The sequence below is a fragment of the Carassius carassius genome, chromosome 31, assembly GCF_963082965.1.
Source record: "Carassius carassius chromosome 31, fCarCar2.1, whole genome shotgun sequence".
Taxonomy (NCBI): Eukaryota; Metazoa; Chordata; class Actinopteri; order Cypriniformes; family Cyprinidae; genus Carassius; species Carassius carassius.
Window position 1 is genome coordinate 6,834,641 of NC_081785.1, and position 16,096 is coordinate 6,850,736.

At 36.4% G+C, this 16,096-nt stretch overlaps 1 protein-coding gene and 1 non-coding gene across 2 annotated transcripts; both read right to left on the reverse strand.

Moving 5' to 3' along the window:
* Nucleotides 1-5,194: 5,194 nt before the first annotated feature.
* trnat-ugu (transfer RNA threonine (anticodon UGU)) lies at nucleotides 5,195-5,267 on the reverse strand. Its single transcript has one exon. It is a non-coding gene; the product is annotated as a tRNA-Thr (tRNA).
* Nucleotides 5,268-6,211: 944 nt separating this feature from the next.
* Nucleotides 6,212-15,253, reverse strand: LOC132111436 (HHIP-like protein 1). The gene is made up of 9 exons (XM_059518728.1): nucleotides 14,711-15,253; nucleotides 11,281-11,927; nucleotides 11,056-11,199; nucleotides 10,609-10,937; nucleotides 10,341-10,467; nucleotides 9,922-10,067; nucleotides 9,679-9,760; nucleotides 7,117-7,199; nucleotides 6,212-6,815 (listed from the first exon to the last, which is right to left on the reverse strand). The coding sequence occupies exons 1-9, from the start codon at nucleotides 15,047-15,049 to the stop codon at nucleotides 6,319-6,321; spliced, it is 2,394 nt and encodes a 797-aa protein (XP_059374711.1). The 5' UTR covers nucleotides 15,050-15,253; the 3' UTR covers nucleotides 6,212-6,318.
* Between the last annotated feature and the right edge of the window lie 843 nt (nucleotides 15,254-16,096).

The following is a 16,096-nucleotide window of genomic DNA, read 5'->3' on the forward strand; positions in this document are numbered from 1 at the left end:
TAGCAATCTAATGTTTAGATATTGCTTAAATAGGCTTTCTGTGTTAAATTCACTTTAGAATTGTATTAAATAATGATAACTAAGAATTCGATTTTTCAAAAATTTCTTAACTTCCTTAATTTGGCCTCCCACCTGTTTGTACGGAAAAAAAAAAAAATTCAGAGCCGTTAGCTTAGTGGTGCATTAGCCAGCTCATGAAAGAGGAGCTACTGTATGTGATTGGCCACGGTGATTGGCCTCATCAGTGACAACAATGAGACTGTCTGTTCATCCAGAAACACTGAGTAATCCATTTGCACACTGTAATGTTTTCTATGCACTTTACTGTCCATTGCAATAGTGCAAATTATGTTCATATGTTCATAGTTTTGCCTATAGTGTACATACACGTTTACATAATCCATCTGTATAGTATATTCATAGTACACCTATCTGTATATCATGCTGATAGTATTTAAAATCTGTAAATTATGTTCATAATACTTATTTGTATAGTTATTGTACATATTGTAGACCTTGTATATTCTGTACTTACTACTTATTGCAGGTCTGGTTAGATGCTAGCTGCATTTCGTTGCCTTGTACCTTACATGTGCAGTGACAATAAAGTTGAATCTAATCTAATCTAATGTGTACAGACAGCATAGGCACAGGTCTGCTGCCAGTGCCTGGTGGTTAACGCCATGTTTACTCTTCTAGACCAACAGGAATCCCAGATTTCCTAAATGCTTCCTGCAGGAGAGCCACAAGTGCCTGTGAGCAGTTTATACTAGCCACTAGGTCTCTGTCCCTTACAAAATGAGCAGTGTACATGCGTATTTGTTCTTGTGATTTGTATCCAAATATCCTCACAGAAACAGGCTTATATGGTGCATATGAAAAGCCTTCATTCTCCCAGACTGCTGGATTAAAACCAAGGATGTCTTTGAAGCCTTAAGAAAGCAATACATTCCCATTCATAATGATAATGTGGTTTCATTTCCATTTATTTTATTCATTTTGCACCACAATATGCACATTATAAGGGACAAAAAAAATTAAACACTGTAATAAAATTATGCATAAAACCAAAACCATGTCTGTAAAGCCTGTTAAAAGCTTTAACATTCTCATTTATCATGGTGTATGTATCAATGAATGCTAAAGAACAAAGTTTTTTGCAGCAAGAATATGTTACGTACATTTTAGCCTTGACCCTGCTGGCCTGTTCACAGCTGAGGCTGATTTGGGCTTTATCGGTTTGGGATTTCAGCTCAGGTTCATTCTTCCACAGGCACAAATAAAATGCAAAACAGACAGAACAATGATGTCAGCCTTAGTTATCTGCAATTGCTCCTTTACACTAGTTTTTGTCATTTCATTTCTCCTTATTTAACGTCATTCTTTCAAATAAAAAACACAGGATGTGACTCCAAGAGCTCAAGTATAGATTGGTATATTGGCCAGACTAGTTAATCAAAAACATTCTTTGGCCTACTGACAGCCTTGTCAAAGTTCTCAATGTTTTTGTTTAAATATATATTATGTAAAACAAATGTTTTACTTGAATTCAGCAGTTTAATAGGATTGACTGATTGATTTTCTTTTTTATACCTTATTTTCTAGCAACATTCTGAAGGTCGGAACTCAAATCCAAAACCATAAAGTGCCAGAAATTATAGAAAATTAGTTGTATTTATTTATAATAATAACAAATTAGCATTTTTTTCTTTTTATATATCATTTTCTAAGAGCAATTGATAGGGTTAAAAGATTATCCTTCCTCAACCTGCACATTACACAACTCACCAACTGACCAAAATGACCAATATTTCCAATTTGTAAAACAACCTTAAACTGCAGGCCTTTTTCTTCTAAACCAATAGTAATTGCTGGCTACCCAGACTTTTGTTAGAACCTCTTGTTTTCAGACCAGATTCTGAGGTCTTAAAGAGAATTCACAAAATCCCAGAGTGAACCATCGGAGCGGCTGGAACTCAACCTCTCGGGGTCAGTCTCCTGTCTGCTGCGCATTTGGTTCTTCATAAAACCTCTACCAGGAGATGTTATCACTCACCTGGGGAGGGTATCTCAGCTATTCCCATTCACAGAGCACAATAGCAGAAGATAATTCACCTAATAATGCAATGCTATGATTGCTACGGATGGCCGTAAAGCCAGATCTTTCATTGTTCAATGGGAGAGTTAACCAGATGTTTGCTGCTGGCTCTCTATGCACAGCGCCACATCTGCTGAGCTCCAAGGTCCTTATGACTGTTTATTTTCTTTACGGATGCTTTCTAGTCCTGTGTTTAGCGTGCTTTTACAGCCTCCGAAGGGCAACCCGTGGTGCTTCAGAAATGAATCTGACCACTCAAAAAAGTTTGTGTAGCTCTTGAGAACTGGGAAGAGGTCTTTTTCAATCAACCAGAAAGCTTACTCATGAGATCATGGTACTCCGCTGTGGTTTCTAAAGTATTCTGGGTGGTTTTATAGGGCATATCAAGGTGATAGAATGTTCCAAGTGGTTGCCGGGGTGTTAATAGTGAAGTTCCAAATCCAGGTGTTTTTTCTAGGGGGCTCTGGATGGTTTGTGAGGAGTTGCTATGTGGTTGCTAAGGTGCTCATGGTGGTTACTAAGGTGTTCTGAGCGGTAGCTATGTGGTTGAGCAATAATAATGTTTTCCTTAAGGTAAAAATTTAGGTAATAACACGTTAAAGCCTATAATGGATTATGGCAGATGTGTTTGTCACAATTTATAATATTATGGTCAGCCTTTATCTTTGCCAACTATGCCGTTCTAACCTGCTGTTAACTTTGGGGAGGGGTTGGGTCCAAACCCTAAATTGATTGTTGGGGCAGTAGCCATGTTGTGCTCCAGGTCTCTGGAGGGGGCAGGTCCTCAGGAAGGCCCCAAGCTGTGAGTAAACAGCTGTATGTAGGATTTCCTGGCGGACTGGAGCCAGCCACAGACCCTTACTCCCACTCACTGACCCGTTTGTGTCAGTCACCCCGGTCCTATTAACAGACAAGACTACAGCCATACACACTTCTGAATGGAATAACGTTAGGCATGACAACAATGGACCTTCATCAGATTTGTGTTTCATGGTCTGGTAGACCACCCTTCTGTCATTACTGACCAAGACTGGGGTCAGTAAGATTTCATTTGATTTTTTCAAGAAATTAATCATTTTATTCAGCAAGGAAGGATGCATCAAAAGTGACAATAAAGACATGGTCTGATGAATGGATGAATGTACAAAGTGATGTGTCTGCTGTGATGAGCAGTGACACATGGCAGAGAGAAATGCTCCAGTGCCTCTCAAGAACTGCAGGATCTGGGTCTGTGGTGATCGACCTTTTGATAAGAGGACAGAGAAACGTAACAGGAAATGGGAGTTGTTCAGGTTCAGTGCTTCACTTAAAGCTTTGCTTTAGGAGAGCACTCACTAGTGTCCCATTAATTGACCGTAATTACCAGGAAGACAGAGTGACTAATGTGAGATATGAAATGGGTTCATGTTGGGGTGACATGGTTGTTCTGATTTGAAATGGCTCGAAACAACCCACTGTGCATCCTACAGCCACATGGTCCATCCTTTATAAAGGGGGGCAGTAGTCAAACCGTTCAACATTTGCTGATTTTACATCATATGTAATAATCACTGTGTCATTGTCTGGAAAATGTATTCCACACAGAAGGCGGCTCAGTTTTCAGTCATGAAGTTTTCCTTCAGAAAATAAATGCCATTTTTAAACGTAAAGACAGGATTTTTTTTTTTTTTTAATGTACACTAAATCTTCTTGACAAAAGGAAGGATGATCAGAAGCACCATATGGGTGGCAGACTATTATTAATATTTAATTCCCATGACTATTAATGGCTTACAGTATATACAAGACAAGAGACAGATCATTCATCTGTAAAAATAAATAAATAAATAAATATATTGCAGTCTAATGCACATAGTTACTAACCATGAAATATATTAAATTAAGATTATGTAAATTATTTTAATTAATTTAAAAACATGGCAATTAATTTAAAAAAGCTATCTTTATTAAAACCGTGCATCACTGGACTGTTCTTATTAATTAAATTCACAAAAGCAGGTCATTTCTTAATCTCCCTTGTGTGTGTGTGTGTGTGTGTGTGTGTGTGTGTGTGTGTGTGTGTGTGTGTGTGTGTGTGTGTGTGTTAAATATATTATTATTCAAGGAACATTAGCATTATTAAATATTTGTTCATTTGGAAACATTAAACAATATACAGTTAAGTTTGTATAATCCATAAATCAATGGAAAATAAAAGAAAATTAACTATAATATAAAATTAATTAATAAAAGTAATTATTACATAATGACAAATATTTATTGTAGTGCAACACTGCCATCTATTGGTATTACATAGTTACACTCACTACATAAATTATTATTTTTAAATAAATTCACTAATAATGCCAGTAGGTGTCAATATAACACCATATTTAAATAATTTGTAATAAACAGCAGGTCTTTTGTTCACTGTTTTTTATAAAAAAAAGCTTTAACTCTGTCTCTCTCTCTCTATATATATATTTATGGTTACACATATAGACATTTGTTATAATAAACATAATTATATAGTGACTATTTTAGACATTTGCACGTCCTGAGAAGTCTACTAAAATGACATTCATCTCTCCATTGCTGCTTTGTTTAACAGGGAGACCTGTTCTGTAAATGTGTTTCCGGCGAGAGAGCTAAATTACTTTTCAGAGGGTTGCCAGCTTTGTAAAGGAAGTTAGCAGAGATAGGCTGGCACTACCTACGTGATTGAATGCTCAGCATATCAATGACTTTTTTCAAAACAGAGCTAGTATTCAGCACACAAATACACCATTATTCCAATGAGAACAATGTCTTCTACCCACATTTAGATAACACAATTTATTTAGCCCTTGTTTGGATTTTAAATACAACTCTTGAAAAGAAAAAGCACTTTACATTAGTATCTTTACATTAGTAGTTTACTTTACATTTCCAAATTATTTGAAAATTTATTAAAAAAAAAAAAAAAATCTCTTCTACACACTGCTGATTCCATGCAGGCTCCTTTAAAACACACATGTATACTTCGTTAATATACCACTTTGATCAGTTGTGTTATTCCAATAATTGTTAGTGCCACATTGCTAAAAAAAATCTTTGGGTGATTGTAAGAATAAGAGAAGGCCCCAGCGAGGATCGAACTCGCGACCCCTGGTTTACAAGACCAGTGCTCTAACCACTGAGCTATGGAGCCAAAGTGTTGTTTTATCTCTATCTAACTATTAAATACTTCTAATTATTCTAACTATATTTAATTTTCATGTATTTCTATATATCTAATTTATTGGCGTATTTAGACACAAATGTTTTTTTTTATTGGCGTATTTAGACACAAATGTTTACCAAAGCAAACGAACCCGCTCACTTTAAGCTAACTTACTCAGCGACTCAACAAAACGAATTTGCTAACCTAACGTTACTAAAAATATCTGACTAACAACTTCAGAGAAAAGGTTATTGTTTAGAGTAAATATAAAACAGAAAAATAACAAAACAAGTAATGGCCAGCTGTTGTGTGAGCCCTAGTCACAACACGGAACTAGCTAGTTTTAAATTTTGATTGTACAAGATTTTCATACCACGGTACTTTGACAGATTATTTATACACAATACCTGAACCCCTATACCATGTCCTTATACTATGTTATTTCTATTGTACTCCAAGGTACTTCAAAATATACAAAGCAACCTTTTCAAGACATATTAAAGGGGATTTACGCAAAAATGAACATTTTCATCATTCAGTCTACTCAAGTTGTTCCAAAACAGTAGGAGTTTCTTTCTTCAGTTTGAATACAAAATATGATATTTTGAACAATGTGGGTAACAAAACAGTTTATGGAAGTCACTGACTTGCAGTATTTTTTTTCCTTGAAGTTGTAAGTGCCACATGCTGTTTTCCTTATTACATTTTGTGTTGGTTTTAGATAATGACAAAAACGTTATCATTCTGAATTTATTTGTGAACGAATGATGGTAAAAAAAAAAGTTTACAAAAAGTTTACAAAAGTTTTATATTGGATAACATAACTTTATTGATTCAGACAAATTAAAACATCCACATAGGTCTATGAATTTGAGCACCAAACCATGAACATGAAAGCGTATTTACGATAAAAATGTAACTCAAATATCACATTTTATTATAGGCCATATGTCTTCTGTATTGTAAAGATAAGGTAGACCTATGTGCTACAACTAATAACAAAAAGGTTGTCTCAGAACTTTTCAGATTACTCCAGGCCTTAAACTGAATATCCACATATCACTCCAGCATCTTCGTAGTGAGCACAGTTGTGTGTACCAATCCCAGCGTGCTGACAGGCCAAGAGAGTTTCCTCTGTCCCCTTACACTGCACATCATCCAAAATAATCTTTAGGCTCGTTCCCTCTCCAAATTCAGCGTGCTTGGCAGCCTTAAGTGCATGGTGGAACCCGAGCTGCCGGCAAACCACTATGGCATTCTTGGTATTCCAGAGATCATCACAAATGGTCCCCCATTCCCCACTGACATATACTTCCACCCTTCCCCGATCCCTCCGACCCTCTGCATCCCCAACCAACCTCACTGCTCCATTCTTGTGCTTGGTCTTCCTGCGTCTACCTTTCCTCCGCCTGGATGTCCTGAGGGGCTTGGATGTAGTTGGGGTGAATGGTGTGGGGGTTATTTGGGGGTTATCAGAACGTACCTCTGGATTTGAGAGTCTGGGATGCTTTGTTGGAACATGGACTCCTATTAGTGCTGTGAAAAGAGGGATTTACACAAAAATCAATGACTCAATCAGGTTGTTATAGAGAGCTGCAGGAATGAGTCAGAAACTCGGAAAAGAGTTGGTATTTTTGAACTTCGGGTTCCATCATCCCATGGTGACGCTAACTTCTGGCTTGGGCTAGAAAAATAGATCTTCCCTATGGCAATCTATTACAAATTTGGCAAAAAAATAATATATTTTGAACACATAGGCACACCGTTTTGGGTGTACAGATTTACTAGCGTGTACTTTTGGATGTACTTTTATCATTTAAAAAAGCAGCCAACTTACTTTCCTTTGGCTTGAATTGTATGAGATTGCTCCTTACACGAACTGAAAGTGGCTCATAATGACATTTTCCTGGGGATGCACGTCTGTAATAAAGCAGGGAGAGCATTTTAATAGTTTTTAAAATGAATATTTTGGGTTCAGTTGACATCATTTGTGGCCTAATAATGTTGATTACCACAGATTTATTTCAGCTTGTCTCTTGTTTTCTTTAACCGAAGTAAAAATCCAGGTTATGGTGAGGCTCTTACAAATGAAGTAAACAGGGGCCAGTTATTAAAGGATTTATAAAATAAAAAAATGTGAAGCTTATTTTTATAAAAGCACTTATATTATGGTAAAACTTGTGCATTTTTTTAAGATGTAAAATAGTTCTAAATTTTTACAACTGTTTTAGGGTTTTAGGGCTTTTACATTGTCACAATGTAGTTGTAAAAATGGAGGTTGCTTTACACAGAAAAGGTTAGTACAGTAATTACATTTTACATGTTATTATTCATATTGTTTACGCCTTGTGGCCAGAGGTGGAAAGAGTACAAAAATATTCTACTCAAGTAAAAGTACCATTACATTAATGAAATTTTACTTAAGTACAAGTAAAAGTACCAGTCTAAAAATCTACTCAAGTAAAAGTAAAAAGTAGCTCATTTAAACTTTACTCAGAGTAAAAATTATATTTTAACAGTGGGAGGGAGTCAAAATGGGACAGACCAAGAGTGTCAAACTCACTTCCTGGAGGGCCACAGTCCTGCACAGTTTAGATATAACCCTAATTAAACACACCTGATCCAGCTAATCTAATCATTTAGGTTTATTTGAAAACTACATGATATGTGTGCTGGAGCAGGGTTAGAACTAAACTCTGCAGGGCTACGGCCCTCCAGGAACTGAGTTTGACACCCCTGGGATAGGTCTATTAATCTCAAACTAGTTGTTTTTAATTAAAGGAATCAGTTATTTAGAATAATAAAACATTTGGGCTGTTACCAGGCAAATCAGTATCAACAAACTCATCTTTTAATGCAGAGGAAATGAAGAAGATTCATTGGAAGTGGCATTTAGATGTATTACACTGTTTAGTGCAGGACAAGAATGCATTTAACCTGCAGTTACAAATGCATGAATAATGTTTTGATATACAAGACATAAAATGTTGAATACTCATTTGAAATGATAAGAAATTAATTATTTAAAAAAATCAAAAGATACTTTAAATGTGAAATTAAAATGGCCAGTATGTGTCAGCAAGTCACTGTTAATAAGTGAGTCATTGCGATTGAACCGAATCATTTAAACGGTTGATTCATTCAGGAACGAAACACTGTCACGTTGCTCAGAGACGCAAAACTGTGCTTTGGTGGCTGTGTTTGGAATTATTTTCTGTTGTAGAAATAGAGCTAAAAAAGGCAATATGGTGTCTAAAACGCAAGTCTCTTAATTAACTTGTTTACTGAACTGTTATATATATATATATATATATATATATATATATATATATATGTATATATTCATGATGATTTTTGGAGGAAACGATGGCATTCTTTGTGTGATTTTGATTTAATATATGAAATTATATAAATATGTGAATTTTCTGCCCCTATATCTTCAATTTTGTGATCATTCTAAATGCATTTTAGGAGACTGAATCACACAGTGAAAGAACGCACTATAAATGCGCGCGCACATCATTCAAACAAAAATAGCACACTCCTCACCACGGTCTTTTTAGCTAATTTGTGCAAAACCTCTTGCTAAAATGTCAAAGCTTCATTTTAACCACCAATGCAACGATGCAATTATTTAGCTTACCTCTACATTCTTGCGAATGGTTGATGTCTTGTCGAGATTTTATAAGCTGCTAGTTTGGTCTTCCTAGGCAAGTACAGCTTACACTGCATAATAGAGCATACACATGGCCAGGGGTTCACTTCATTTCCTTCGAGTTCAACTTCAGAATATGACGGGAGTTTCTTTTTCAGCGGTGTCTGCACCACTAACGCCTGTTTTGTCCGTCTGCATCTTTCTTGTGATTTTAGCGCCAGTTTGCCCTCCCCATAATTTACTGACGTAGTTTCCAGGGAGCGATTTTTTTTTTTTTTTATTTTTTTTACTCAGTAATTAATGTGTTTTAAAATGTAGCGAAGTACAATACTTCAAACAAAATATACTTAAGTAAAAGTAAAATTACAGATTTAAAAAATTACTTTAAAAAGTATTAGTACACAAAAAAGCTACTCAATTACAGTAACGCGAGTAAATGTAATTCGTTACTTTCCACCTCTGCTTGTGGCTATATTAAAACAGTGAGTATTTTAACATTGGTCCCTTTCATTTCCATTGTAAGGGTTTCACTGTAACCCATATTCCAGCTGTGTTTTTTTTCTTTAAGAAAGGGAGGAAAAAGTCAAAACATTGTCAGAGAGAGAGAGGGATAGATAACAGCAGCAGCACGTATTGCTGCCAACACAGCCTTTTCATCTTTTGAGAGTAAAGTCTGTTAAGAGGCAACACAAGCTGATCTTTGCACACCATGAGAATGCATCATGAATGATTGAAAATGAATACCTTGAGGGATCAACAATCTTGTACACAACACCTGTAGGAGATTCCGCACTAGGTATTTCAGTAGACATGAAATAGAGTTCACCTGGTCACAAAAAACAAAACAAGTTAGGTTACATATTTATCCTATTTATCAAATTTTTATAAAACGCTAAATATAATTTTGTACACTAGGAGTTGATAATAACTCTTTTATGCATTATATAAAGTGTGAAAAAGGAACATTTAGCCTTTCTGGGTACACACCTGCTTCATCCTCTGCAAACGAAATGATGTATGGATAGTAATTGTTGATGAGCCTTGGAAATGAACAAGTGAGACCAACCCCCATGCAAATCTCACTGTATTCCCAACTGCGTGAGTTTCTGTTTTCCTTTAAACTCATCAGGCGTCTGTGGAAATTCATACAGTTCACATTTAAAATAATGTTTGTTTGAATTTTGAAAAAGTATTAGTTAATGAACTATGTTATGCTCACCGAGGCTGCACTTATTTGATCAAAAAAACTATAATAAATAAAAGCATTAATATATACATACATATACATATACATATATATATATATATGTATATATATATACACACATATATATATACACACACACATATATATATGTAAGACTTTTAAATGGTAGTGTGTGTGCATATCATATGTCCTTACGTACCCGCTTATGAAGTCTCCAAATATGTACATGCCATTTAAATTTGGATTTTCACAGCCTCTGTAAACATATCCACCTGTGACAGATTTACCCATTTTGTGTGGATATGCGTAAATTGGAAGAACATCATCTAGAAGTACAAAAGCACATAGTGTAAAAGACATCACAGGATGAAAAAGACACTTACATATCCGTCCATCTGATTACAATTACATTTATTCCAAACATTAAGAATTTGAAGGACTGGTTTTGGGAGTAACTGTATTCTCACCTAAGGAGCTGTTGGCACAGAGTTTTTTGTCGTAACAAGAGAAGCCCTCTTTTGCCCTCCAGCCATAATTCCGTCCCTTCTCCACAATGTCTACTTCTTCATACTTATTCTGGCCCACATCCCCACAAAAGATTCGTCCTTTTCCTTCCTTGGTTATCGGATCTCCTCTGTCTACTGAGCACCTCCACATGTTCCTCACCCCATAGGCAAACACCTCAGGGCGAGCATTGTGTTCATCCACAAACGGATTGTCCGGTGGTATTCTATACAGTGGCCCCCTTTCATTGTCATCTACATCAATGCGTAGAACCTTTCCCAAAAGGGCAGATCTAGCAGTAACATTCACATTGAAAATTATTATAGACAATCTATCAATCTTGTACCAAACTGAATTTAGCATCTTGTACAATATCAGAGTTGAGTTCCAGACTAATCACCTTAACTTACTTGTTCTGTGCATTTCCGAATTTCCCAAATGGATCTCCTGCCATTCCACCATCCCCAGTAAAGATATATAAGTATCCATCATCGGCGAAGAGAAGCTGTCCACCATTGTGATTAGAAGCAGGTTCATCGATCTCCAAAATTATTCTGAGGGGATATGAAGACACAGGGACATTTGGACGCTCTCAACTCAATATGAAAGCATAGGGTCAAAGAAAAACCACTCACCTTTCTGAACCATGGTCAACCTCGTTCATATCTGTAGAAGAGATACGGAACTCACTGATACGGATTCTCTCATCAATGCCCACCTCAACAGAGTAGTAAACATACAGCTTCCCATTGTTTTTAAAGTCAGGGTGAAAGGTGAGTCCCAAAAAGCCTCTTTCATCACCTTCCCATGGAGATGTCAACACAGCCTTTGTTATGTTTAGAAATGGCTTTTCAAGCTTTGATCGATCTGGAAGATAAACCCAGACCTGTCCAACTTGTTCAGCAATGAAAAACCTGTGGGTGCCATCATTGGCATGAACCATGGCAAGAGGATTTCTGAGTCCATTGGCAACCTCCTCCAAACACAGCTGCAAGCAACCGTCGGAGTCTGCTGTGGTGCGGCCCAGATTTTTAGTCAACCGTTCATTGTTCAGCAGATGAGGATAGCAGTAGTCTGGGTCATCCAGCTCGAGGTACTGACAAAGTCTGCGCTGGTCATGCGCAAATTCTGGAAGACGTGGATCATCAGACAACAAGGTAAGAAAGGATCTGCACTTGGAATGGAATTGAGAGCAGTAGTACGGGCAGAGTCCAGGTATGGTCCGTAACGGCGTGCTGGGGTCTTCAGCGTCAAAAAGGTGAGCAGCGTATGGAGAGCATTCCTGAAGAAGAGAAACAGAGAAAGAGGGGGATGTAGCTGAATTGCGATGGCCTTAAGCAATAGATTTGACAAGTCATGTCTGCTTTCCCACATTCAACAGTCTGAGAAACCACAACCACTATAACCACTTCAGAAGTCCCTTGTGACCCCTGTTTGCTAGCAATTGCTATGGTGTTATGTGTACTGTATGCATATGTATGTGTTTGTATATGTATATGTTTCGGTCTGTTTCAGAGAATCTGGTTTAGTGCTCACACTGCACATAGTGCACATAGTGCAGTGCACTCATTAAATATAACTATAAAAATGAAAATCAATAATAGTGATAATTTTTTTAATAATTTATTTTTAAATTCAATACTAAAATAATAAATAGAGTGTGATCATTATTTTATATATTTAAAAAAAAATATATATATATTAAATAAAAAATATATATATTTTATAATACACTTCAAAATTTTTACTTTTACTTTTACTTTTAAATTTTTACTTTTACTTATTTGTTTTTTATATGAATTTTCATCATTTTCAAACCTAAAATCTAGCGCTGCCAAACGATAAATCACAATAAATCACATCCAAAATATACATTTTTGTTTACATAATATTTGTGTATGTACTGTGTATGTATATGTCACGATCATTAGCTGGAGTGCCCATGAACTTCAGTAGAGGGCACTCCACTCAGGACCATTCCACCCATCAACCACCAGATGTCACCATATCATCACTTGGACACTAGCACCTCTCATACTGTTGCACCACACCCGAACTACATCTCCCATGAGTCACTGCATCACTATCACCTTGCCACACCTGCACCACATCCATCAACTAATCTCCTTGCCACACCTGCACCTCATTTACACACACATATAAGCAGCACTCACACACAGACACTTTGCGAAGTCTTGTTTAGCCCCGTCTTACATTTCCGAGCGGTTTCCCTGTGTTTGTGTTTCCGTGTCTGACCTTTGGATTGTGTATTTCAACTCTGATTCTCTGCTGCCTGCCCCGATCTCTGCTCGTTACTGTTCATGATTCTGGATATCCCTGACACACCTGATGCGATTTCTGCTTGTCTGACCATTCTGTTGAATTAATGCTGCAATTGGATCCGAACGCCTCTGACTCTCCTTCGTAACAAACACACATATACATATACACATACAACAAAATATTTACAGATATTTACATGTACACGTATATATTTATATTAATAAAATTTATATTATATATAAATGTATTTAATATATAAACATAACATATTTTTCTTAAACATATACATGCGTGTGTGTATTTATATATACTTAATAAATATACACAGTACATACACATATGCTATCTAAACAAAAACTTTTATTTTGGATGCAATTAATCGTGAGTTTATCATCAGTATACAGTATTACAGTAAGTCGATCTATAATTGGGCATTACACCATGTCTGTATGCAAATGAGCAGTCTGGACTTATTTACCCAGTGCATTTTTTATGTTCGTCACGCATGCGTGGAAAAGTTAATTTCAGTAATTTAACTCAAATTGTGGAACTCGTGTATTAAATAAATCCTTGGTTCTTTTAATTGTGATGATTTTGGCTCACATTTAACAAAAACCCTCAACAAATTAGAATATCGTGACATGCCAATCAGCTAATCAACTCAAAACACCTGCAAAATGGTCTCTCAGTTTGGTTCACTAGGCTACACAATCATGGGGAAGACTGCTGATCTGACAGTTGTCCAGAAGACAATCATTGACACCCTTCACAACGAGGGTAAGCCACAAACATTCATTGCCAAAGAAGCTGGCTGTTCACAGAATGCTGTATCCACGCTGTTAACAGAAAGTTGAGTGGAAGGAAAAAGTGTGGAAGAAATAGGTGCACAACCAACCGAGAGAACCACAGCCTCATGAGGATTGTCAAGCAAAATTGATTCAAGAATTTGACTGAACTTCACAAGGAATGGACTGAGACTGGGGTCAAGGCTCAAGGATCAAGAGACCCCACACAACTGGCTACAGTTGTCGTATTCCTCTTGTTAAGCCACTCCTGAACCACAGATAACATCAGAGGCGTCTTACCTGGGCTAAGAAGATGAGAACAAGTTTTGTATTTCATTTGGAAACCAAGGTCCTAGAGTCTGGATGAAGGGTGGAGAAGCTCATAGCCCAAGTTGCTTGAAGTCCATGAATGTATTTAGTACATAAGTTTTACAATTTGAGTTGAATTACTGAAATAAATTAACTTTTCCATCACAATCTAATTTATCGAGATACATTTGTATATATACTACATGTTTTTAATAAGAAAGGAATACTTTTATTGATCACGGATGCATTAAATTAGTCAAAGACAGTAAAGACATTTAAAAACAGCATTCAAATAAATTTTATTTGTAAACATTCTTTTCATAAAGGAAATAAAGAAAATATGTTTTTTTGTTGTTCTATTATGCTATGCTATTTTTGTATTCATTTACATGCCTATGCATGCATTTGGATTTTAATTATTTGCTGGTTCGGTTTTGTTCATATTGGCCAAAAGAGATTCCTCGTGGCTAGTGACCTCATTTGGCCTCTCACCAAACAACAGTATTTCAACTCAATGGCAACTGCTGGGAAGAACCAACGTTTACAATTTATGGCTGCAGTAAATTGCAGTAGGCTACGAGTTGAGACTTGAGAGGCGAACATATAATGGTTCGAATACATTTACAAGCAACAAGCAGAAGATAAATTCTAATTTGTTTCGAAGAAGTTTTAGATTGCAGGAACTTACCTGACAGAACAGATCTAGAACATATGCTGCACATTTCGAAAATCCATAATAATCGAAGTTATCCATTATCCTATAGTATTTTGCCATCAGCTCTTGGTCTCTGGCATAGTCACAGCAGCCGAAGTATTTATACATTTGACAGAACTGAAGTTCTTGTTGAGGCTGAAAGGGAGGTTTAAAATCCAAACACTGCGGATGCAGGAACGCAGGTGCCGTCCAGAACGCCAACAAAATAAACGGCGATTGCCATATATGGCCAAAAATATCGCGAAAGTACCACATAGCGCTCAAATCCTGGCGTCCAACTTCAGATACATGGAAGTAAAAGTTATGCAACATCGAGGATAGCCTACTCTGCGTGTGTCCTTACTGACTTATGTAGTCGTGCTATGCTCTGATTTTAATTATCAACCATTTCCAAACAAATTCACGTCTCATTTACCATAGCGGATAAACACGAATCACAGATCGGTTTGACCTCTATCATAGTAAACCATCCCCTCCATGTTTGAGTTACGAGACGTGTCTGACATCCTGAGAAGATGTGACACACACACACACACACAGGTCCAAACCGCAATTCTCCGAATGTAGCTCATGTCTACCCGCAAATGTAACATAACACATGTTATGTTGGAGTTTACCATGTGTGTTATGTTGGAGTTTACCATAGAAACCACAAAACTGGCTAATTTCCACAGCTTCAGTGTGTATTTTAACCCTTTAAAGCCCAACTTTAGCCCAAAACTTAGCATTTGCTAGAGTGAAATGAACAAATCAACTTTCTGAAAAGTGCATCTATGCAGAAAATAATCATATCTGTATATTGAGTTTTCATGTAAGCTGAGGTAAGATTAACACGCTGACATAATTTGAAGAGAAAATAGTGGATTAAATTAACAGTTGTTATTACAGAAACCAAACAGAAAGTAGTCACCTCAACAGAAAATGAGGCTTAGAGCACTAGCTTTGAATGTGCCGAAACAAAACAGTAATCTTTGTTCCATCTGATCTTTCTGTTATGTAATCAGTTTACCAGTAATATTTCAAACACTTGGATACCCTCAGTTTGCACTCATGTTCTGTTGAAATAAGCTTCACTTCCTTACTGTTTGGTCTGTTGTATGTGTAAAAATAAAATAGTAATTCCAAAATAAACATGTTTTTCTACCTGCAGTTTTAAATTTTTTCCCCGTCTGACCTAATTAAAACCCTTTCAGAAAGGTGATTATTATCCAGGATAGTAACATTTTTGTTGTTGACTCAGTGTGACCCCAGGTATGAAAATATGTAGAGCAAATAAGACAACCGGTTGTAGTAGTGTATGCAAACAAGATATGAATGTTAATTGTATTTAATATTTTTTATATATCTGAATGAGCATTT